The sequence below is a fragment of the Pezoporus occidentalis genome, unplaced genomic scaffold (assembly GCF_034315485.1).
Source record: "Pezoporus occidentalis ecotype Australia unplaced genomic scaffold, CSIRO_AGI_Poc_V1 ctg16, whole genome shotgun sequence".
Classification (NCBI taxonomy): Eukaryota; Metazoa; Chordata; class Aves; order Psittaciformes; family Psittacidae; genus Pezoporus; species Pezoporus occidentalis.
The window spans coordinates 1,280,072-1,304,907 of NW_026913425.1; the positions used below are offsets into that span (position 1 = coordinate 1,280,072).

General features: G+C 36.8%; 1 protein-coding gene across 4 annotated transcripts in view; it reads right to left on the minus strand.

Annotated features, from left to right (window-relative positions):
- The window catches only part of ADAMTS6 (ADAM metallopeptidase with thrombospondin type 1 motif 6), a 150,534-nt gene that overhangs the window by 15,863 nt on the left and 109,835 nt on the right, over positions 1-24,836 (minus strand). For all 4 annotated transcript variants that reach the window (XM_062612297.1, XM_062612294.1, XM_062612295.1 and 1 more), the window contains 6 exons: positions 23,891-24,024; positions 21,867-21,990; positions 20,540-20,620; positions 15,515-15,678; positions 13,784-13,922; positions 2,980-3,109 (listed from right to left, as the gene is read on the minus strand). In XM_062612297.1, the coding sequence (XP_062468281.1) occupies positions 2,980-3,109; positions 13,784-13,922; positions 15,515-15,678; positions 20,540-20,620; positions 21,867-21,990; positions 23,891-24,024 (772 nt within the window). The remainder of the gene's footprint in view (positions 1-2,979; positions 3,110-13,783; positions 13,923-15,514; positions 15,679-20,539; positions 20,621-21,866; positions 21,991-23,890; positions 24,025-24,836) is intronic.

The following is a 24,836-nucleotide window of genomic DNA, read 5'->3' on the forward strand; positions in this document are numbered from 1 at the left end:
AGCTAGAAATATTTCATCACATTGTTGAGCATATTTGGTCTTCAGAATTTCCTATGTTGATTTACGCATTAAAACTTAAACAGGGGAGGTTTAGATTGGATATAAGGAAGAAATTCTTTCCTATTAGGGTGGTGAGGCACTGGAATGGGTTGCCCAGGGAGGTTGTGAATGCTCCATCCCTGGCAGTGTTCAAGGCCAGGTTGGACGAGGCCTTCGGTGGCATGGTTTAGTGTGAGGTGTCCCTGACCATGGCAGGGGGGTTGGACCTAGATGATCTTAAGGTCCTTTCCAGCCCTAACTATTCTATGATTCTATGATTAGATACATTTGCCTGAATTACCCTTGCAAAGGATGAAGGTGAATTCTAGTATGCTATCACATGTTGCCAAGATGCCAAAAATGCCAGGCATGTCAGTCACTGTGGATGGTCCTGGAGCTATGGTTGGAGCTGCCCCGTAAGATTTGTCATTTTCTGAAAGCTGCGTCATCAAAAAACCCACGTGTCCTGCTATCTTGTTTTGTGTTACAGAATGTGTCATGTATGTTAAAGACAAACTAGATCAATGCAGAGATGCAAACAAATATGCGATATTCTGTCATTAATTTCCCAGCAAAAGAGCATTAATTCATGATTCTTTGCCACCAAACACATGTTTTACCACAGCAGGGAGTATTAGAAGCTCTTCAGAGCTTTGGGGAAGCTGAAGTGTTACTTTTTAGTTGGTATTACGATTTGCTCATGTATATTCTCAGGTACCTTTTATGTTTATACTGTACAACAAGACAGTACTATGAGAACTATGAGTTACCTGTATCAGTTCTTAAAACCTAGAACTTTAAGAGTTTTTAATAACAAACAAAATATTGTGAACAAACGGGCTTTGCTGCGGCTCAGGGACATCAAGTGTAAGGTAACATCAAGTGTAAATTAGAAAGAGTGACATTTTCATAACTTTTTGTATGTACACCAGAAGGAAAGTAGAATTGTGTTAATTAAAAAGGGAAATATTTGGCTACTCTGTGTAAAGAGTAAATCTTACTGTGTAATAAATGCTCCAGCCAAAGGGGTCAAACTTCTCTGAGTAACTATCTGTTACTTGAACAGATTTCTTCTAGACTACTTAGAGGATCAGGAATCAAGAACCCTTCCTTAGGAGTTTGGCACCTGTATTCACCTTGTGGGGAACATCAGAATGGAGGCAGATGTGGACTGAACTGCTCTGACATACTCAAGCAGATGCTGATTAATACACACTATCCACTTTCTCTTATCTTGATGACTTGAATTACACCATGTTCATCAATGTCCCTGCTGAGTACTGGATGGAGAATCCAGAAGCATCCTGCTTTGCAGGTTGGATCCCATCACTCTGTGTTTTGGGGTTTATTTTTCATTATTAGCGTTTGTTGTTTTGTTTTTGTTAAATAATGTCAGTGCAAAAAATAAAAATTAACTAGTTTGGAATAACTATGTTAATGCTACTTATTAGAGTGCTAATTTGTTCATAGTTAAGCTGCACAAATTAAAGGATAGGGATGCGCTTAGTAAAAACAAACAGACCAAACATGTCTCCCAAGTTCCCAGACAAACCACCTCCCAAGTTCTGCTCTCAAGTAATGGTGAAGAGTTTAGTTAGTGCACTTATACCCATACTAAACAGTGTTATCCAAACAGAATCCAAGTACATACCCTTGCAAGGTAAACATGTATTTACAGACAGACTGTGGGGACAATGACTTAGACCTGTATGTGAGACAGCACATTCATTCAAACACACTCAAGGTATGAAGAGTGCAATGGCTTCACTTCTCTTTATGTCAAATGAGTATGGTACATGACACACAGGAGTAAGTATAGAAGATATTGCTCTGCCATTCTGCAACCAGTCATGACACCAGGGAAGCAGGTGATACTCTAGGCAGAAACTGGCTTTATGAAGATCTGTTGGGATTTTAATGCATTATAATCTTGTCTCATTTCTGCCGGTGTCCCTCAAGCTACAATTTTACAATTTCTAAGAGACATTTAAGAGACCTCAGTATTTCTTTGTTGTGCATTTAATCAGTATTTATGATTTTTTATGCCCAATTTGAATATAGCTACAAGTTAACACCAAAGCTAAACTAACTAGAGCTTGTGAATCAAGAAACGTTTTATCTCAAAATGGAAGGACTGCTGTGCGCATGCTGAAATTATTTTCTAGTGCAGAACATCACAACTGTTTCTAAACAGCTTTTGTAGTAAGATTAAGTTATGCTATAGGTCCTTGCCAAATCTCATTTTTGTACACATGAGCTGCTGTGGTTTTAATTAACTTTTCAATATATAGCATACAGCTATCTTTAAAAATAAAACTAAAGTAGGCATCTAATCCTAAAGGCACACAGCATTACTGTGCAACACTAAATGGAGATGAAGTTGTCTGACGAAACTAGTACCAGTAAATGGCTTGGTCTACAAAGCAGTTTCCATGTTTACCATTTCTCATGTGAAAATTTAAACCCAAATTTTAACGTAATATACTTTAAAATATGGCAATCATTTAGTACATGCATGTAAATATTTATGGCACTGGATAACATTTACGTCATGCATGACATTCTTCAGTCACTGTCGCCTTAAGAATGGTCGCAAGTTCTACTCTGAGCAGTATTTACCTCATCTGACACTCAGACCCTAAAAAGCTGCTTTGCTAGTATGTTTTTACTTACAATATTTGAGCTGCTTTGTGTAGTTTAAAAACCACTGCTCCTCAGTCAAATCAGACCTCCTCTAGGTCAAAGTATTTATCTTCCACAACTGATTTCAGAGAAATAAGAAACCGTAACTGAAACCCGAAACCAAATACCCTGTCTGGTAAGACAGGATCCTAATAGTCGGTTAAAATTTTTATATACATTTGGTCAACAGGATTTATTATAGATTATCAAGATTTTTTATCTATGCAAAACACATCCATCTTAATGATTAAGACTCACTCGGGTGGGCAAGGCTCAGTGTTGCAGGCTCTTTGGTTTTCTGGAGGCTTACTGTCAGGGTCGCAGTAACTGTTTTGTACAATGGAGTTGTCATCCAGCCTTTTACACACTACCTCTTGTTTCTGCACACCTTGGGATGAAATGAAACACCTTGAATTAATCATTCCTGTTCTTCTACTTGTGTAAACTCAAAAGCAGATTTTACCTATTGAATATTAACCCTACTATCCCACTTTAAGGGGCTGACTGCCGTAGGCATGTGAATTTCAATTGCTTGAATTGCCCCCGACCACAATAAATCTTTCCGTTTCCTTCAATTTTAGGCCACCCCTAAGACAGAGGATTTAAAATTGCTGTTGTTTTCCAAAACAAAAGGAATATATTTATAGATTTACTAACAGATTGTTTTTATTTGTATATTGCACAAAATCAATTTTCTGCCTACCCTCCTCTCCTAGTAAAACACACTTAAATTTCTGAAGAAAACATCAACAAATAGAATGTGGTCACACTTCAATGCAGAATTATTGTTTATGTGCTCTGGTTTAAAATAACCCAGCAATACTGGGAAACAGTGTTGCATTTTTATACATGTTATTCTATAAACATTTTCTTCATTAAAATAGTAGAATTATTCATTCTGAAAGATACAGCTTGTTTCTGTGAACACTCATTTTGTCTGGCGCTCACAGCTCCTCTTTCACTGTTATCCATCAACAGGGCAGTTCAGATCTGATTACTATTCCGAAAGCATAACAACCTACCAATGCCAAGGCTACATCATAAGGTAGAATACTGAGCATTTTCTGATTTTAAAAAAAAAGGATCTGAAAAAAGGCACTAAAGTGACACTGATACGACAACAGCGCAGCTCAGAGTACTGCTGTAAAGAGTAGTACATATGACCTCCTCCTCTCCTGTTAAAACAAGCTGTATGTTTGCTAGCATAAAACCACTGTGGATCCACAGTTCGTACGCAGGTCTTATTGAACATGAGTAGTCATAATACTGAAGTAATAGGATCATCTGTATGATAAAAGTTGCAAAAATCCTTGATCCTTTCTTAAAAAGAGAAGCAATTATTTAACTTTTCCAACATGTGAAATGCATACAATTAAATAGGGATTAAAGCATTGTGGCTTCAAATATCTGCCAACTCTACTTTACAGCCTTCTTTTCATTTTAAGACAAGTTTTTTATAGGAGATAGCTGTGCAGTAATAAAAATAATTGCATAAGTATGTTTTTCAGACACTAAATATTCCACTAAAAACATGAGATTTCTTTCACCAGGTATTTGTAGTACTTTTGCTCATTTTAAGCAACTTTAAGCAACTAAACAACTTACCTTGCAATTGCTTCTTTTACTATTCATTATGGACAAGAATAAAATCTCCTACTTTGGTTCCTAAAACATGATCTATATGAAATTCAGGTATTTAATTCCAACAGTGAGTCAAGCCCAAACTTGAGATCCCTGAAGTTTGGCCCACAAAGCATCCTGCTTGGCTATGAACAGAAGTCTCCCAGTCTATAAACAAATTAAATGTCTTCATGATGTAATGTATGAAGGACATTGTTCCCAATGGTCACGAATTTTGAGGATGGCATGCACTCCCCCAGGGGGCTGCAGATGCAAGAGCAGGTTGCTAATTATCGCTAAGGCGATTCCAAATTCCCATGAGCACATCATAACTTCTGAGACTTGGTGGTAATTTAGCTAAGGTGGCAAGACTGTGTTTTCTAGCCCACAGATTATTTCTAGATTTTTATTTGCTTAGAGCCTGATATGAAATTCCTAAACCACCTTGAAGACAAGGATGAAAATTTATACCTGCCTGTGCTAGACCAGTGTCTTATTTTCTGGCTGCAGATCAAACCCCTTGTCTTCCTGCCATGAGTTCCTCCCGAATCTTGCCCTGGCTGCACTGTCACCCAGAATGCATATTAAAAATACCTTCTCTTTCCCTGCCCTCTTAGACCTCTCAACTTTCTATGATACACAGTTAAGAGTACTACTCTTCTGGAGATGTACTTCCAGTAGAAACCTCTTCTCTCTGCAACAGCAAATTGCTACTGTCATGGCATCCCACAAAACATGTTTATTATCCCTCATATAAAAACAGTCTTATTAATTAAAATACTCTCAGGCAAACCCATCATTCTGGATTTTAAGCACATAAAAATGTTCCATGTGCCCTCAACTCTAATGTTGACATTTCTGACAAGCAGGAGGGAAATTAGAGTCATCACTCAACACACCATTTCTTACAGGATGCCTCTTTAGCAGGTGGGAACTTTGTATCGGCCCTCAAAATCACCTGGCTCATCACCTCACTTCAAAATCATTAACAATGCTGAGACCAAAAATGCTTAATGCTGGAGTCTTCACTCTACTGCAGCACCTAAAGCCAACGTCTGAAGCTTTGCTCCTGGGATATGCGCTTTTTGATTACAGCTACATGCAACCTTCACAAAGTAAGCACTCTAAATCAAGTTGTAAATAATTTCACACATCTGATATCTTAGGTTAACCATAAACATCACAGTCATTTTAAAGTAAGTTTTAGTTATGAAAAAGATACTAATATGAGACACATTTTGCAGGTGAGCCAGGTAAACCAATCAGGTTCTTCTTTCTACAGGTATCAAACAGCAGAGAAGGCTACCAGAGTATTTTCCAAGTGTATCCTACATACCAAATCTACATGAACAAGATAAAAAACCCAACCATTTTTGAATGCTATTCAACCTCCATTTTTTTAATTTATGTGCTTTACATGTTGGAAAAAAATAATTTTGCTAGATAGGCTCCATCGGAATTCAGAAACAACTCAAATCATTATCATGGGGGACCCTCAAGGGCCTGAAGTACAAGCCTACACAGCTGTTCGTTGATTATGTTAACATACAGGTGTTCTCTTTCAGGTATTCATGTATCAGATATCAAAGACTTGAGAGCTTCACATCAAGACATTCAATTTATAGCATTCTCAGCACCTAATATTTCAATTACATGAACTGATAGAAAGCTGAAATTCAGTGAGATCTTGCACTGTAAGGGCAATTAAATAACCTTGGAACAAAGGAGTTTGGAATATACATATAGAAGCAACGCCCTTCTATTGTTGGGAGTCACTCTATGTAACCCCTTTCATAAACTGATCAAGGTCCACTTCAATTCCAAATACATTTTTCTTTTCTGAACTTCTCATTTGTGACTACTAAAAGCATTCCAATTTCCATTCTAGATGTATTAACTGCCAAGTTAGGTCTTTTTTAATTAAAAACATTCTTTCAGTTTAAGTAACTTTATTGTGTTAACCAGCTGAACTCTTGCAGTCTCTGTGCTGTTAGGTAGACCATTCCTTTGATCAGCCTCCTTTGATCAGCCTCACAACACTTCCACAAACCTGCTCACACCTGAGTTTACTACAGCCACAATAGAGTTTAGTTTAAGTAACTTTATTGTGTTAACCAACTAACTCTTGCAGTATCTGTGCTGTTCAATAGACCACTGCTTTGATCATGATCAGCCTCACAACACTTCACAAACCTCCTCACACCCGAGTTTACTACAGCTACAATAGAAACTGTGCCTAGTACTCCAACGTGATTTTACTAGTGACATATGCAGTGTCATTTATACTTCTAAACAAATATATCCTAAAATCAAACCTGCCTTTGTCAGGGTTACAACATATCCCAGTCTTCCCTATGTCTTCTAGCACTGCACTGTCAGCAAATTTCTCATTTTTATGCTGCCCTGTCACTTATTTTTACATCTTTATACTTCTTCAAAACTTCAAAATGGCTAGTAGTTTCCTCTCTCTAAATATATATACGTACACTGATATGCAGAGTGACAAGTTCTTTTCTTTGATTCTATACTCCTTTAGTACTGTTTTAGTAGAGAAAAGACATCAATTGCAGCATGAGAGAGAAAAATGCTGGGTTTATCTCTTGAAGCTTTAAACTCCATAATCTATGCAACCACTGCCAACAGATGAATATTATTAAAATTAGCTATGACAACCTTAGTAGGAGTATTTCTTCTGCAATTTTCTACTCAAACATCACTATGACAAGAAACAGTATTTTAAAGGCCTAGCCAAACAGCCATGCTACTAACATGGTACTGTTAGCTGACACAGAATTAATGTTCAGCTCAACTGCTGAATAATCATTTATCCTTTCTATCACAAGCTGCCTTAGTTCTCTTGGTGGCTGATGAAATAGGCTGAATCCTGCCTTCATAATGGTATTTCTGTCAAAAAATAATTATTCAAAAATAATTTATACATATTTTAGAATAAAGTATTTTAATAATGCGTACTATTCTTGCAAAGACATTTATGGGATAACACAGATAGTAATGTTTGGACTGAATTTCCTACTGGCATCAGACACATTTCCTTCTAGGCTTTGGCTAAAAATTGGCAGCCTCAGTAAATTCATTTCTGAGGTGCTATGTAGTAAGAAAGTATTCTGAAGTACTACAAACACAAAGCATCACTGTGCTCGTTTTTAAAAAAAATGTAAGCCAGATGTGTTATTTATTGAATCTGTCAGGTAGCATAACATCCATAAGACAGTATTCACCACTAATCACTCACACACTGAAGAACTTTTAATCCATGCTAGGAGACATATTAATACTGTTTTAAAATATTCTTCAGCATCTTCCCAGACAGTATGTATACTTTGCATCTTTCCGTACTAATTGCAGTGTTATATAAAATAAAATCTCAGAAACAAAATTCAGATTCTAACTTAGACAAGAAAAAGAAATGGAAAAAACTAGAAGTTCAGCTTTTACCCAGACAACAGCTCTAACATGGTTAAGCCCCCTGGACCTTGAGAAAACTTTTTTAAGTAACCAACTCTTCCCTGACTATATGGTCGCTCTTAAAATAACCTAAAAAGCACCACTAAACAAATTCATTTAAACTCTTGGGGGACTAATTACAAGCAGCTAGACAAAAACATTCTCCTTTCAAATCTACAGATTTATAGTTTATGATAAAATGTCCTCATGACTGGTCAATGCAATTCCAATAGAAAACAAAACTCCAGTGGTTTAGTGACCATAATCTCCAGAGAACTGAGATGTTTTGCAGATTTCAATTCACAAATAGTCTGTGTAACTTTCAGCAGCCAACTTTTAAATTACATGAAACACATTTTATTCTTAAATTAAAACTGCAGGCATGTAAATGTTATATCTATTTTTAAAACCAATCCCAAAAATTGTGGTTTGCTATTGCAATAGTTAATTATAAAGATGCCAATACCAATACATGGTGAATCCTGTATCACTAAAACTAGTGCATGCTGGTTAACCCAGACATACTTTCTGAGCTCACTCATCGGATCACAAGATGTTCATCACAAAGCCAAACTTACATTTTTTTCTTGACGAGGACAAGTATGTTTTATTTGTCTAAAGACAGTTTCACAATTCATTTAAGGACATGAAGAAAAACATAGTAGACACAAAAGTGATGAGCAACAAAGAAAACTGAATGGCAATCAATTTACTTATAATAGTGTACTGACTATGTCATAAACCCCAATGAATATCTAAGACATTTAACAAATCTGGAGATGAACTCTAATAGGACAAATGATCAAAACCAATGCTTAGGATACCTGGTAAATTCCAGATTAACAAATGCTGTCATTTGTTCCCATTTACTGCTAGATTAAGCATGGAAGAAATTTAAAAAAGGGGGGCATGCACTTATTGGAGTTATTTTTAAATGTATACAGAAGTAAAAACACAGAGAAGGATTTTTTTCTTTCAGTGGATTTTTTTTTTTTTTTGTACGATAGCACCAGCAGTCACTTCCTTATTAAGCATATTTATGGATACACTTGCTAGAAGATAACATATACGGCCAGACATGCATGACAGTAAATAAACTACAACTCTATTACCTGTAAGCGATATACATCACCCTTTCCTATTTTACTACTTCCTTCTTCTCTTTCCAGCCATCATTTTATGACTTCATATGCTGTTTCTATGTATTCTACTTTTCCCTTTCTCAGACTTTCTCATTAAATAATAGTCAGCTTCTTAAGGAAAATATGTTGTCATTATTTTTTCTGAATTCCAGTGAACTGTTCTACTGTTCCCACCTATCCATCCATCCATCCATCCATCCATCCATCCATCCATCCATCCATTCATCCATCCTGTGCCTGCCTCATCCCTGGCAGTCTTCAAGAGCAGGCTGGCCAGGGCTTTGAGCAACCCGCTTCAGTGGAAGGTGACTCTGACAATGGCAGGACAGTGAGGGCTGGAACCAGATGATCTTTAAGGTTCCTTCCAACTCAAACCATTCCATGACTCTAAGATTCTGAATAACCTGTTCTCTCCTCCGGCTGTATATTCTGGTGTTCTCTGGAATAGTTTTCCTGTAGTTACGTCTAAGTCTGACATACCTATAAAGACCTATATAAGATAGTAACAAATTTCCTTCTGAAAACTCTTGACTCAGAGTAGAACAGTTATCAGTAAACTTTCAGGAAAAAGAGAATTAATATTGAGAACACATGTAGCTCAGTTTAATGTAATGTTCCCAGACAGGAAGATAGCTCAGATACTCTAAATTTGTATTTTAAAGAAATGTTTTTCAACATGGAAAATACTGGTTCTAGCATCCAAAAAGAAGAGCTGCAGTTCTAGATTTCCAAGCCTATGAACAGACACTAAGACATGCTAAAATTGAATGAAATTGTATTCTCATCCTACATATGAGTACATGAATACAAAAAAAAAGAAGTTGTCTGTTACCAGGCAAACTTATTTAACTACCCAGAAAATCTGAAAAACCTATTTTTAGAAAAACATAAGAAAATACCAAAGTAAACCTCAGACTTTAGAGACTTGATTCTGCTTGGTTCACTGTACAGAAGGTGACGTTCACTGGCAGAGAAAACTATGGAATATTTTGTTCTTTTCCCCTTTAACTTGAATGACACTACGAAATACACAGTTTACAATCTTTCATGAAAGAAATTCTAACTTCCTTCTGCTTTTTAGAGGCAATCTAAATATGTAACTGTTTCACAAACTTTATCTCCTAGACCACTTTATGAATACTACAGGGGAAGAGGAGGCACAATGTCTGCAGTGGAAAGAGTCCACCAATTTCACGAGCTTGGCTGAGTTTTCAGAATACTTTGCTTTATTCGCAGTTCATGCAGTGATGAACGATGAACTGATAATTAACAAGTAAGACTGTAATGTATGCTTTGAATTGCTCAGTATCACATGAGAACCACAGACGGGAGGCAGAAATAGAATCCAGAGCTCTGACACTGTTGTAATCAGGAAACCCTCCTTCTCCTCCCTACCATTCCATTTACCATGCTCTTCCTATTCTGCAAAACTGAGACAAGCATAGGTCCTGTTTGAAAAGTTAAAGCACTTTTACTGTTCAGATGTGACTTGTCAGAACAGCAGAGATGAACAAAATAGAGAAGTCCAGTGCAAAAGGCAGCATGTTATCATCTAATGAAAGATTGTAGGCTGTTCTTAGCTTGCTGTTAGCTTGCTTCTTGGCTCCTGACAGCTCTAGAACCCTCTCCAAGACGAGGCCTACAAGCAACTCTAGGAACAGCTGAATGCAGTGAATTGCCCTCAAAATACTATGAAGAGACTGCACAAAATTGGACACTTCTGCAACATCAAATACTCCAAAACTACTTAAACTTTGCACTGTCAAAATACTGCTCTTGCTTTTGTGCTCTGCTTCGGGACGTTCAGCACACACCCTCAAGTTCACAATACAGAAGTATCAACTTGGTGGGCTGTAAAGCAGTTCTTACTATTTTTTAGATTCCTTGAATTAAAAAACATACATCAATTATGCTTTAAGCATCACAGACTTAGTCAAATAGTATGTAATGCAGACGCAGTCAGCTCGATTTAGAGAGCATTAGACTGGAGAAGTGAAAAGTGTATGTGAACTAGTCCTGTGATACAGCCTCAGAGAATGGTCCCTGCTCGACTGGATTCTGTTTCACGAACAGCCAGAACCTCAAAAAACATAACTGTCATTTCCTGGCTTCTAGATACTTGCTATTTTTATGTTCTTTTAAAGCACCTTTTGCAGTGTTAGATATACCTACAATTGTGACATAATGTTAAAATACAGGCCTGTTCAGAGATAAACAAAAAAATGTGTTGACTAGAACTTAGGTCTGTCTACAACCTTGATATGAAGGCATATCTGGCTCGACATCATCTAGAGCTTTTGGATCAAGATATGATCAAGATATATCAGAAACTAGAGCCGATGGGGGTGAGTTACTAATGAACAAATTCCTGAGACATGCAGGAGGTATAGAAATAGGTGTGATGCTCCCACCAAGAGCATTGGATGTGATGGGGTAAATGTCAAAACAGTCTCCTTCAAAAAGAACAACTACTCCATTGACTTCCGACCCCAAAACCCATGGTTTCGATCCCAAGAAATGGGCAGAAGAAATGACAAAAGCCAAAGTATAGGGTCAGATCATATGATCAGCCTTGATCAGTGTACGCCCTACAGGGAGCTACATCAACTACAATAACAGGCAGGAAGATGTTGATGCCCTAACTTGTTTGCAGTTTGTCCCAAAGTCACTATATTTTTTAACTTCATGAGTAAAAAATAATTTCCATACTAATATTCCCTGCCTACTGTATTTTTTTTTATTTTTTTTCTACTTTCAGTCAGAAATCTTTTAACTGTTTAATATTTTGCTCTCCTCTGATACAGAGCAAAATGTCTCTCCTAAAGATAAGAGTTCAAAAAACCAGAACTTCAGTAACAGACTTGATAATGAACCTACATAAATAACCAAAGCTATGCAGTGGTTTCGATTCTAAGTTTTCTCAACACTCCCTATTTATATTAGCCAAATTTTCCAGTTATGGTCCCTGTCTCTATCACCTTTGTCTCCTTTTTCTTTTTCCCTGACTCAGTTCCTTTTTAGAATTTTGTCTTCTTTTGGCACATGGAGAAAGGTGTTTCATAAACTGCAGGGAATAGCAAGTACTCATATGGAGAAAGCAGATACAATTTTTAACAAGAATTACAGCTACAATGAAATACTTATTCCCTGAGCACAGATCTCAGTGAAAATACATGACCATAGTATATATCCTCATACTAAGAGGAAGACAAGCGCCTTACGGTTTATCCATTATAAGTTGCTGAAAATTATAAACCCCCCAACAAAATTTGAAATTAATAAACATATACAGTTTTCAGGGATGCACAGATCTTCCATTAAAGTTAGTCAAAACATTTTGACCTAGAGAAGTGTCGCTTCCTTCAAAGCCAATTATTTGTTCCCATTGTATACTGTCAAATCTGTGAAATGACAATGACCTACATGACAGAAGACCCATGGCTAAAATTCTCTATCTAAACCAATGGGAGCTCTCCCATTTACTTCAAAAAGATCATTAACTCACTGCTATCATAGAAAAGTGATTTGGCAGTACTTGTAAGGTTCTGTTACTTGGAACTGTATTTTGCTATGAGCTAGGCACTTCCCATCTTTACACTACAACTTTAAAATGTTCCTTTGCCTACCAGGCTCACCATCACTAGAATAGTAGTTAAAAAAGCAATCTGTCAACCAGGATTCTGCAAATGAACAATAAAAAATATAGGAGAAAGTTAGTACCTTCCTCTATTTTGTTTTGAGACTTTCTCTAGTGGCACAGAAAATAATTAGTGATGTCCTCTGTGTATTACATACGGCAAAGCAAACAGCTGTATTTAAAAAAGTGAACAACTAGTAACAGCCACAGCTGGTTCCAGCAGAAAAAAAGTCACAATGGTTCCAAGCATGAATACCTCCAGTAGCCACAAAAAAAAAACCAAGAAAAGGACAAATATGTGGTCCAAGGGTTCTTTAAAAAAACATGGTGCTTTCCTCTTGCTATGGGCAGTGAACAGTACAGCAGAAAAATGAAATTCTGAGGTGGACTTAGAGCACTCTCCCACATCTTCTGAAACAGAGTTATGCTGGTGAGATGATGCATTCAGTCTCCAGACAGAAGAAAGATACTATTCACACAGCACTTCTACTCACTAGCCCATGCAGCAGCAACGGTGCTGGCTTTGAAGGAAGCCAACTGTCCTGCTTTCCCACAGATAAAGAATTGCATTCGTGGCCACTAGAGGGAGGATTAGGAATACAGTAAATTGAGGGTAAAAGGCACCCATGATGAACCACATGGGACAATCTACAAATCCCCCCACCGCTGCCAAAGGGCAACAATTCCTAAGACACTGCTATGGGCTGGGAAGTATTATCCAGTTGTTATCATCTGCTACAGGGGACCTGCCAGTATACATCCTAAACTTTGGTGGCTGGAGGATAGAGGGCTGACTAGGATCATGTGAAGCAATACCTACAAACACACAAAGACACAACCCTTTATTTACAGGTGCCTTATTTGCCTTCTGGTTTTCAATATCCTTACTTAAAACTTCTGATGTCCTTTATCAAGAGAGCTCCTGCTAAAAGCAAACACACCAGCTTCAAGACAAACTCAGAAGAAACATCACCAGAAAAACACACTGTGCCAAGATACTGTATTTAACAAAAAAATCTGAACATATTAGAAGTACTTGAAACCAACAAAAACCCACTATGATAAAATAAATGTTCTTACACTAAATTCAGGTTTGAGGCATGTCTGAAAGAAATGTTTTCAACTAGTTACCTAGATAATTATTAAACTGTACCTTGCAATTCACTTTACCATGTAGCTCGACTGACTAGTGTCTTACCTCCAGCACAAGTAGCAGAACATTCTGACCAAGGCAGATGATTCCATGCAAAGCCAACTTCATTGTCTCCACTGCCAGTGCGAGAGATGGGAACATTGAATTTATACCTTATACCCAAATTTTGTTCCTGTAGCAGAATCTGTAGTTGAAAACAACTGGTTATACCATTAAAACAGGCAAGCAGAGGGCAACTACAGTGACATTTAATCTAGGTTTGTGTTATGTTCTAAGGAAGCGAAAAAAGTAATAAAGGAAGCCATAGGAGTTCTTTAACATATTCCCAAAAGAACCTGGACTAACTTGAAACATATACAAAAGTATTATTGTCTAAGGTGAGCTTTGTCTTTTTTCCTCCTTAACAACTTAATAACTTCTGTTAGTTCTTTATTCTGAACATAATTGTTCTAAAAAAAAAACCCAGTTTTCATTAAATTAATGTCTTAATGGAAATTGACAGCTGAATAATTATGTGAGGTCAAAGTTGGTTAAGGACATTACTGTGCAAACATACAGCAGTCCTCACTGAAATACTGTGAGGAGCTACTCACACAGCAGTTATGAACCTAGCTCTGTCCTTGTTTGCACTTCCACTGACTACAGTTAATAGTAAAAATAGTAACAGCAGCAGGCTGTGGCCGAGGTCATTGTTTTCCCCTAATTCAACAGCCAACAGCATTAGCTTGGTGGAATCACACCTTTGAGTCCTTCAAAGGAGTATCAAAACTCTCACTGCAGCTGTATCACTGCAGGGGATACAGATGGAAGTGCAACAGTCGCTGTGAGTTTTCGGCTACCCTCACTGTTGACTGTCCTTCGCATACCACGCATCCAGGACTAGTCTTTGACTTTATCAAACTTTTTCTTCTTTCTGTTGCTAGAAATATGTATCATGTTAGATGCAGAAATCTGATACTTCTTATCCCCTACTACCTCATTCATGTCTATCTTCTGTGATACTTTGCAGTCACATTTGGGCAAAAAAAAAAACAGAGAACTTTCAGTAAGAAAGTCAGTGGCACTGACTGAATGAGAAATGCATTATAATCATTGCGTAACTCATTCTATATAGACTCTCTAGCTGATCCACACCTGCTGAAGAAGAAACAGGATTCATGTGTTTGAAAATGCTGCCTAAAATGTGAATATCCAGCCAACAATCATTCTATACAAGAAAATATCCTATATGGCTCAAGCAATCCCTGAACTGCACATCTGGCAGACAACAGAATATACTGGGCAAGAGTCACCTTGTTCTTCTGCTTCTCGCCAATGTATAATGCAACAGCAGGCTAACTACTGCCTCCTGTCAGAGACAAGGTATCAGGATCCTGGTCACATCTGTTACTTTCTTGTATTTTGTACCATCTGTTCAGAACAATGTATGTCACAGCAACATAAACGGGATCAATGACAATACTCTTGCTGTGGTCAGACTACACTTCACACTCAGGCCAGGCTTAAAACCACTGACATCTACAGAACTGTCAAGAACTGTCATGCTGTATCTCAACACTTACATGTATCAGCAATGTAGATAATGTAGAGATGCAATATATGCCCCATTTAGAATTTCCAACTACCATTATTCTGAACTGCATTTAAAAGAGATGAGACATTTTCTGTGAGATTTCCTTGGGGTACAACCTATTTTGATTTTCTTCATGGCCTTGTCTTTTCTCAGAACACAAATACATTTTTTAGATTTCATAAATACATTGATTACAACTTTACCATGACTATGAGATTTTCTGAAGTAGGGCCTAGTGCTTCCAAAGACTCTGGTTCATCTGTTGGCCTCTTGTAATGGAAAGCTGTTCCAGCAACATCAAATTTTCTTGGCCAGTCAATAGTCCAGGCACCATTAATATAGTAGTCATCCTCTTCAGATTTTAAAGCTTAAAAAAAAATACAAGCCACCTAAAAATTGGAAGCAGCATTTATAATGGAGAAGCCATTTCAAATTTATCTACTAATCTGCTAAATTTGCTAGAAGCTTTTTTATTTTTAAAGCAATATAAAGCCATTTCTTTCACCCTGTCAAAACAATATTGCCTCTGCAATAATCTTCAGTTTGAAGGTATACTTTGCAGATTTCAACATGCACACGCTATATGGAACAAAACAGAATTCCTATTGCAGCTTGCAATGTATCTTCAACTCTAAAACTGAACCTGTGTGCAATGCATGCAGTTTTATGTAAGATATATGTAGGTCTCAAATGTATCATCAATTACCAATCTCATCTTTAGGTTAAGAGGCTGGGGCACGGAATAGGTATTTCACGCAGTGTGCAGAGGAAAAAAAGAGAAATAGCATTGAGTATGATGTATGGTGTCAATCAGCTCTTGTTTTGTTGCCTCTGTTCACTATGGGTTTTTTTCCCCATATCCAAATCCAAGATATTTCTATTACAAACCCAACTACTACCTATTTAATCAGATAAAATACTTTATTATTCCTAATTTAAAACCTTAAACCATAAAAGTAATACAGATACAACATAAATTTCTTAGCTAAGCAACCAATTAGGCTGGACAAACGTATTATTCAGGAATTTGTACTTTATGTTTTATTAATAAAAATTAGGTTAAGTTTCTAAATATGAACCTGACTTTGTATCTTAAGGTGAATATTCTGTTAAGTAGATACTGACTTCTTGATTTAAGGTCATTTCCAAGTTATTCAGCATTCATATTTACTTTAAATAAAACATGTTCTTAAAGGCAAAATGATGGTTGGAAATACATGAACAAAAAGGCATGTCATTTTTTGTTGAGACTAGTAAGCGACTTCACTAGATAGAGGACAAAATCACATCACAATCATAAGGAATAGGACAGCTTATGATCCAGTTTTACAGACAGTTTACCTGAAACAGTTAGGGAAAATGTCTCAGTGATGCTTTGAGTAAAGAAACTAGCTCTGACATACTTATCCAGGATTCTCAAAGTAATTCAGATGCCTTATTGTTTATACGGCTTTGTATAAACAATATATATATTGTTTATAAGGCTTTGTAGCACAAGAAGGAAATGGTTAAAAGAAGCGAGTATAAGAATAAAAATGCAAGCAGTACTGTACTTAAAGAAAGGAACAATATTCACTATTTCACTTGCTATATGAAATAACTATGTTACAGCTGAACATCAGTATTTTATCAGTAGCTCTATTTTTACACAGTCAAAATTTCCATCCATCCCACTTTTATAAAATGTAGGTTAATCAAAAGAAGAATCAATCAATATGTATGCTGTATAGACTTAATGTATATCCAGAAGCAAAGCAGTTCATTTTTTACCTGTCTTACTGCCAATGAAACATTCATTTGCATTCTGTAAATAGATTTACCCAATGTCAGTTGTTACACATATGTGAAGGCCACACAGTTGTGAATAGCATTCCAGTAATATAATTACATGACAATGATGACACGGTGGCATATTGCTATTAGCATATGAGATAGAAGGAACAAGTTAATATTATCAAATCATTTATGAGAACTTGAGAATGCAGAAAGCCCACAGAAAATTAGCACACAAGACCCTGTTGCATAAGAGGAATGTAAGGGAAGACACCACCTTGGATCAAGCCATTTAAGGGAAGATAACTCCATTACTAAAACAACATTTTTGCATCAGCTCTGAAATCAGGCAGTTTTGTTGTTGCTGGGTTATTTGTTCAACAGATCAGTTTAAAATATTGAACTCTTTATGCAACTGTAGAAAAATGTTCTTGCTGTTACATCAGGTGCAATATCAGTGCAGAAATGATCAGGAGAGCAGGAAGAGAACTGATCAGAGAAGGGTGATGGACAGGTGCTGACTGAGCTAACTGAGCTCCCAAATGTCCAACTGTAGCCTAAATTTGAGGCCATGGCTAGCAAAAGAACTGGATCTTAAGTTAAGGAACCATGGGATGTTTGTTAGTTAAGTTTGAAAGCCTGCTAGCTGAAATGAACAAAGAAGAAACTTTGAAGCCAGCATGACAGCTACAGAGGAAGAGTTTAACTTTTTCCTTTTTTTGCATACTTCCAAATGGATAAATTGATTTCTTAGACTGTGGTCTTGTATTTGGCAGCAGTGCACATAAAAGAAAATACAGGAATACCCATTAATGGCTATTTACATCTGAGTCAGTTTTCTAATCTGGTCCACGATATGGCCATACAAACAGCTGTCATGCAACAACAGAGGGAACTCCATAGAGACAGTGAAGTTGCCAATGTCATTAAAAAAATATCCCTACAACAACACCCTTGAGATATGTATTTTAGCAGAATAAACCCATTTTTAAGTACCTTTGTGCTCTTACAGTTCTTTTAAGGGAGCAGACAGATTTAAAACCTTCCTATCCCCAGAAATTTGTCATCCTAAAACAGTGGTCTGGTTCACACTCACAGATCAAAACATCCCATCACAAAATCAAATGGCCCCTGAGACCTTGATTATCTTTCACTAGGGTATAATGGCAGTTTTTAAAATTGGAAACACAAGAAACTAGTGTAGGAGAGGAATCCCCTATGTGTGTAGTCAGGGCTCAGGAAACCCCTTGAAACTGTGACAAGGACATAAAAAAGTGTTTATGTAATACCTTATGTTTTTAGATCTGTGGCCAGATTAAATACCAATTAAGTTGTGTTTTTTTTTATTTAAGCGAAGAAAAAATACATTTTTGTTTCATTTTAGACAGACAGTGCCACCAATTGAAATGCTTTTCCAGGTCACCTTCCTCTGCTTATAAAACAGCAGAATTACAAGCTGAATTGTACTAGCTATGAGTTATCCTCTTTGTTCGGTTTTTCACCTCTCCATGAAATAGCTCTTAGCTGTATATGACTATGACCGGCAGTGTGCGCTCACAGCCCAGAAAGCCAACCATATCCTGGGCTGCATCAAAAGGAGCGTGAGCAGCAGGTCGAAGGAGGTGATCCTGCCACTCTACTCTGCTCTTGTGAGACCTCACCTGGAGTATTGTGTGCAGTTCTGGTGTCCTCAACATAAAAAGGACATGGAACTGTTGGAACAAGTCCAGAGGAGGGCCATGAGGATGATCAGGGGACTGGAGCACCTCCCGTATGAAGACAGGCTGAGAAAGTTGGGGCTGTTCAGCCTGGAGAAGAGAAGGCTGCATGGAGACCTCACAGCAGCCTTCCAGTATTTGAAGGGGGCCTATAGGGATGCTGGAGAGGCACTCTTCATTAGAGACTGTAGTGACAGGACAAGAGGTAATGGGTTAAAACTTAAACAGGGGAAGTTTAGGTTGGATATAAGAAGGAAATTCTTTCCTGTTAGGGTGGTGAGGCACTGGAATAGGTTGCCCAGGGAGGTTGTGAATGCTCCATCCCTGGCAGTGTTCAAGACCAGGTTGGACGAGGCCTTGGGTGATATGATTTAGCGTAAGGTGTCCCTGCCCACGGCAGGGAGGTTGGAACTAGATGATCTTAAGGTCCTTTCCAACCCTAACGACTCTACGATTCTACGACAGGATGCATGGTATACCTCTCCCTAGCCACCTCTGTTTGAATGTCAGTACAGGACATATGAACAACCTTACCCACAGTATATTCTGACATCGGGGAAGGGCCATGGGCAGTATGATGCTGGAAAGATAATAATTAGCACTGTACTGCTGGAGTACTGCTGTTATTACTGCTGCAGAATGGAGGGAGGTTGATTATCTGCTGCATAACAGAAGGAGGGAGGCAGGCAGAAAGAAAATCCGGCATCCAACAGTAAAAGGTACCATCATTATCAATAAATCAATTTAGGAATTCATGTACCTAGGAGGATAACTGCCCTTACAACTCACACTTTAAGGCATCATAATCCTTTCCAACATGTTAGTGTTATACACAACAACTACATGGAGTGCAGATTGACAAAAGCGGCCTCTGACGTATTACCTGTAAATTGCTGTTTAGTCCAACATGTAATAACTTCGGGTTGTGTTAATCTGTTAGTCTGCTGTATAACTGATCAGCTCTAATCTATTCTTGACTAATAGGTATTCTTGCACTACTGTGAATGGACTGCCATGTAAATCAGGGTACAGAGAGTTTCAGAAATGTGTACTGTTTTGAGTCTGATGAAGCCAGATTTGTATGTATCAGTATTAAAAAAACAGAAAGCAAATTTAACACAGCCTTTAAAGAATTTAATAACAATTAGGGAATATGAATTTAATTCTATGCTTTACAACAGACTTCCTGAATTATCTCAAGCAAGCAACTAGTTTTTCCGCACCTCATTTTCCTTATCTATAAAACAGGGATGGCATCTACACAATACAGCACCTCAGTAACACTGTATAATTGATACTTTAAATTCCCTTAAGAAAGAGAGACAGTATTGTTAGCATTTAAGTAACTACTGCTGTTGATGAGTAATCATTGCAAGAATAAAACCATGTTTTAAACCAGTTTAATCCCACAAGATCAGAGACTTCCCTGATGGAAGAAACTACCTCAGTGTGGGACAGTGCATCATTTGGATACTCTTTGTGCACTTCAGCTGGAATTGATGTGATTTCGCTCCGAGTGTACAAGGAGGAATCACTCAATGTAACTCATTAGCTCCATTCAAGAAAATACATCCTAACCAACTTCTGCAACTGCCTGATCACAACCTAATATTAACAGCTAATAATTCCCTCTGCTGCTTCTGCTATGCCTATGGTTTAGCCAAACCAGAAAATGTACCTTCAATTCACAACATTAACCGACCTAATAACAGCCTGCCATTTAAACCATGTTCTTACCAATGTAGTTCTTTGACATTGCCACTTCTCTTACTTCAATGTGCACAGAACCTCTTGGAATTCGAATCACTTCCATATAGCCTGTAATACAAAGGCAAACTTTACTTATTTACATTAATCAACATTAGTCATGAAATTAACCATTATGAATTATTTACTACTAAAAATTAGTATGATATGGATTCAAATGTACTTGAAGATTTTATTTCATGTGATAAAAAGGAAAACACTTTAAATGCAATACAAAAATTTGACAGTGATAGCAAGAACTTACCATGTAGTCGGAACTCCTTTTTGTAAGTGCTAATAAAGTATTTTTAACAGTGTATTATGAATAACCAACATATAAAATGACCTTAGGATCACACAATAATTCAGTTTGGAGAGGACTTCAGCAATTCAGCCCAACTTTCTCCCATAAGCAGGGTCTGCTAGGAGATCAGACCAAGTTACTCAGTGCTTTATCCTGCTGGGTTGTGGAAAATCCCCAGTGATGGAACTATACAACCTTTCTGGAGAACCTGATCTGCTGCTGGACTGTCTTCCTGGGGAAGAATTTTTTTCCTTACATTCAGTCACCACCTCTCTTGTTTTAATTTATAGCCATTGTCTCCTCTCTCAGCAGGTACCCACCACTGTGAAAAGCCTAGCTCTGCCTTATTCATAACCTCTTCTTAGGTATCAGAAGGGTGACAGTAGGTCCCCACAAACCTCCTCTTCTCCAGGCTATATAAGCTCAGCTGTCTCAGCCTTTCCCAAAGACGGGCAAGGGCCCCAGAGCCCAATAATCTTAGCGGGCCCTCACTGAATGCAATGCACCCCAGTGCACCAATCCTTTTCCTGTATTTGGGAGCTCAAAACTGATAACACTAATATTGCCACCCTATAACTGTCTTTTTTGAGTTAAGCTTTAAACTAATTGCCCACATATATTTTCTGAGTTCTAATAAGATAAACTTAAAGAGACATTTCTGGATTCTTCCCATTCTAAAATTTCATGTATGATTAAATATCAGATTCTACCATACACATGAAAATCATACACATTAGTCTTACTATACCACCTAACTAGGTAACAATTAAAAAAAAAAATAAAAAACCCACCCACGTTTTTTTAAGTGCATTGAAGACCATGAGAACTAAGTATTCAGTAATGAAACGTATGTGGCGTAAATCTAAAATAATACAGAAAAAGGCAACAACAAAGCAAAAGGAGTCAAAGTAAATGACTATCAGCAGTGCCATTCTGGAAATGAATGCAGCACTGTTATTTGCTAAAAGGACACCTAAATGCATTGTGCAATAGAATGGGCATATATGTACATACCTCCTCTTGGCAGTGAATCATTGAAGAAACCTTCAATGGCTTCACATGTACTGCCATCTCCGCCACAAACACGGCATCTATCTTCTTTAGCATCAGACCCCAAAATATTATCACAACCTACATGCTGAGAACAGATAAGAATAAATATTTTAACAGGATGATGGTCTTACACCACCATCTTCTTTCTGAAGTGTTTGTCTCAAGTTTGAGATACTCTGCTCTTCTTTTTATCTACCCTGTTTTTGATAGCTACTGTAAGTGGGTTTTCACTTACCAGGGAAAGAAAATAAAGAAGAACAAGACACATTTGGGTTGTTACCAAATCTTGATTAATAAGTACTTTGCACTTCTATGGTGACTTTCAGGAAGAGATCTCACAATGTTTTACAAACAATTTAATTATTACAGTTATCAATAAATGATTAGCTATATTTTTACTTCAACAGTTAACTGTGTTCCATCTATATTGCTTTGTTAAGGCAAACATTTGCTGTGTTCTTTAAACATTTATATAGCATAAAAATTAATCACAAAGGCATTTACAGCTTCATAAACCACATTTCCATATTATCCAGGCAAAACTTACGATTGTTTTCATAATTTTGAATGTAAAGTGTAAATTACTGTAAGAATGAATGCAGAATGAAACTTAGTGAAAGGCTGAATTAAAAGCTGTATTAGATAGCATTAAACAGCCTTTGAAAAAAGAGGTGTCTATAACTGATCATAAAAAATAAATTACATTTCTGATTATCTACTTGAGAAATATAGTGAACAATGATTAACTCCTTACAACTTATTGATTCAATCCTATTACAAAGCAGATGAAAATAGAGACAGCTGGATCCTTCAAACACAACAAAAAGGAGACTGAACAAGTAGGATGTAAACAGAATGAACACAGAAGCTGCCAATTTTTTCTGGGATTTATACAAAAAAAGAAGCAGCTACACAACGTTGTTTACTGTCTAGCAATATCATCTTGTATCCCATAAATATGTAATTCATAGGCCATAAGAGAAATTAGACCACTTTAAATAACTGACAAAATGGTATTATTCTAGCCATTTACATTTCAACTTTCTGATTCACCAAGAAGACAGAGACCCGACTTTGTTACACAGCTCATTCTCAACTTGAAATTTTGTTTTAAAAGACTTTTTCAAAATTATCAAAATCTGCACAAAGAACACCAGAATTCCACATGTTATTTCTTAGGTCTTTTTTGATATCATCCTGCTATTCAATAAACATACATCTTCAGCCCTCAATTTAGCAAAGAATTTTAGCATTGGGTTAAGCTTTAGTTATGTTGGTAGTTTCCGTGAAATCAAATACTTTTTAGAGTCACCAGCACAGTTGAGATGTTTAGACTTAAGTACAGAATTAAACACTTTGCTAAACTGAAGCAGCGGTGGGATGTACATAACCAACAATACGGCACAGACCTTCAATTCTATTCAAATTTATGTAATGCAATTCTATAGGAATCTTACACGATAGAAATCAAGAGTTTCAGTAAATGGAAAATAATTTCATCATTATACACTTTTTCTTAGAGCTACAGAGCAATAATGACAACTTTGTTTCAATGATATTAATAGCAGAATTGTTTGCAACAGGATGAACTAGTTAGAGAGAAACAAATTAATATGTTCACATTTATTGTTTTTCAGTCAGAGTGGTGTTCTAATTGGAATGATGGAACAGGCCTTGGAACAGTTCAAGTATTCTGTTCATCTCCTGTTGCCCTTTCCACCAATTCTTCAACAGAAAACATAAAGCAAGAGAAAAAAAAAGACAAAATGAAGGATTCTATGAATGTCTATAAGACGCTACTGAAATTTAAGTGATTTGTTTAGTTTATGCAATACTTTTTTAATCTTTTTGTCTCAATCTTACTTTCTCATTAACAGTTCGACCTGTCAACACTCACGTTCCATAAAAGTAAGTACCATAATTAAATGTAGGAGATAGTAGACACAACAAATTAATCCTTAAGTACTTTATAAAACATTTGTAACCTTGCATTCTCCATTGATACAGATATCCAGTGAATCAGCATTGCACTGAGTCCCATCTATTACTGCAGGAGCACGTTCAGTGTAAAAATTATAACCTTCAGCCAAGCAGTTTAATGCACATGGTTTAACCCCACCTGGACAACAAAAATGAATGAAAAAAAAACAACAACCAAACAGAAGTCTTGAAAAGTTAACAGCTGGTTAAAGGTATATATGCATAAACATCTGAAATTTATAATCTTATCTCATACCTGACACATATAATGTATACACTTTATTTAACTTCCCTTTATTGATTTCTCTACTTGACTCTTCTTTCTTGCAAAAAAGATTATTTCGCATAGTAAGATATGGCAAGGTTGGCTGGCTCCATAACGATTCCATTATGTTAATACAACCCTAATGATTATTGAACAATTTAAAACAATAAGGATACCACTTCACCATTTGAAAAACAAGAATAAGAAAAAGAATGTAGTGCTAGAAGTGTATCAATGTAAATTTCAAAGCAAAGATCAGACTATTTTAGTTAAGAATTTAGTCCTACAGAATTACATTATAGCTCAGACTACATGATCACAATGATCCTTTTTAGGCATTTTATCTAAAAAACTAAGAGTAAAACTATCCACATCAGTAAAATACAAAAACACAAGCGGAAACACGGACTTGTTCCCTATAGAATTAGAACAGGAAAAACCAAAATAATACAAGGACAACCTACAAACTTAGAATGACAGAAACATAAACTTGATTAAACTGTCCCAAAAAGGGATTATATCCCTCTTCCCTGCAAAAGATCCTTTTATTGCACAATGCAATTATTTATAATTAAGTTACTGCATTAGTAATTGAATTAGAGAGTTTTATAAATTCTTTTTCCTTTTCCTATTACTCCTATCTTAAGAAAGGAAGAAAAACTGTGAGATTTTTTTACACTGAACTC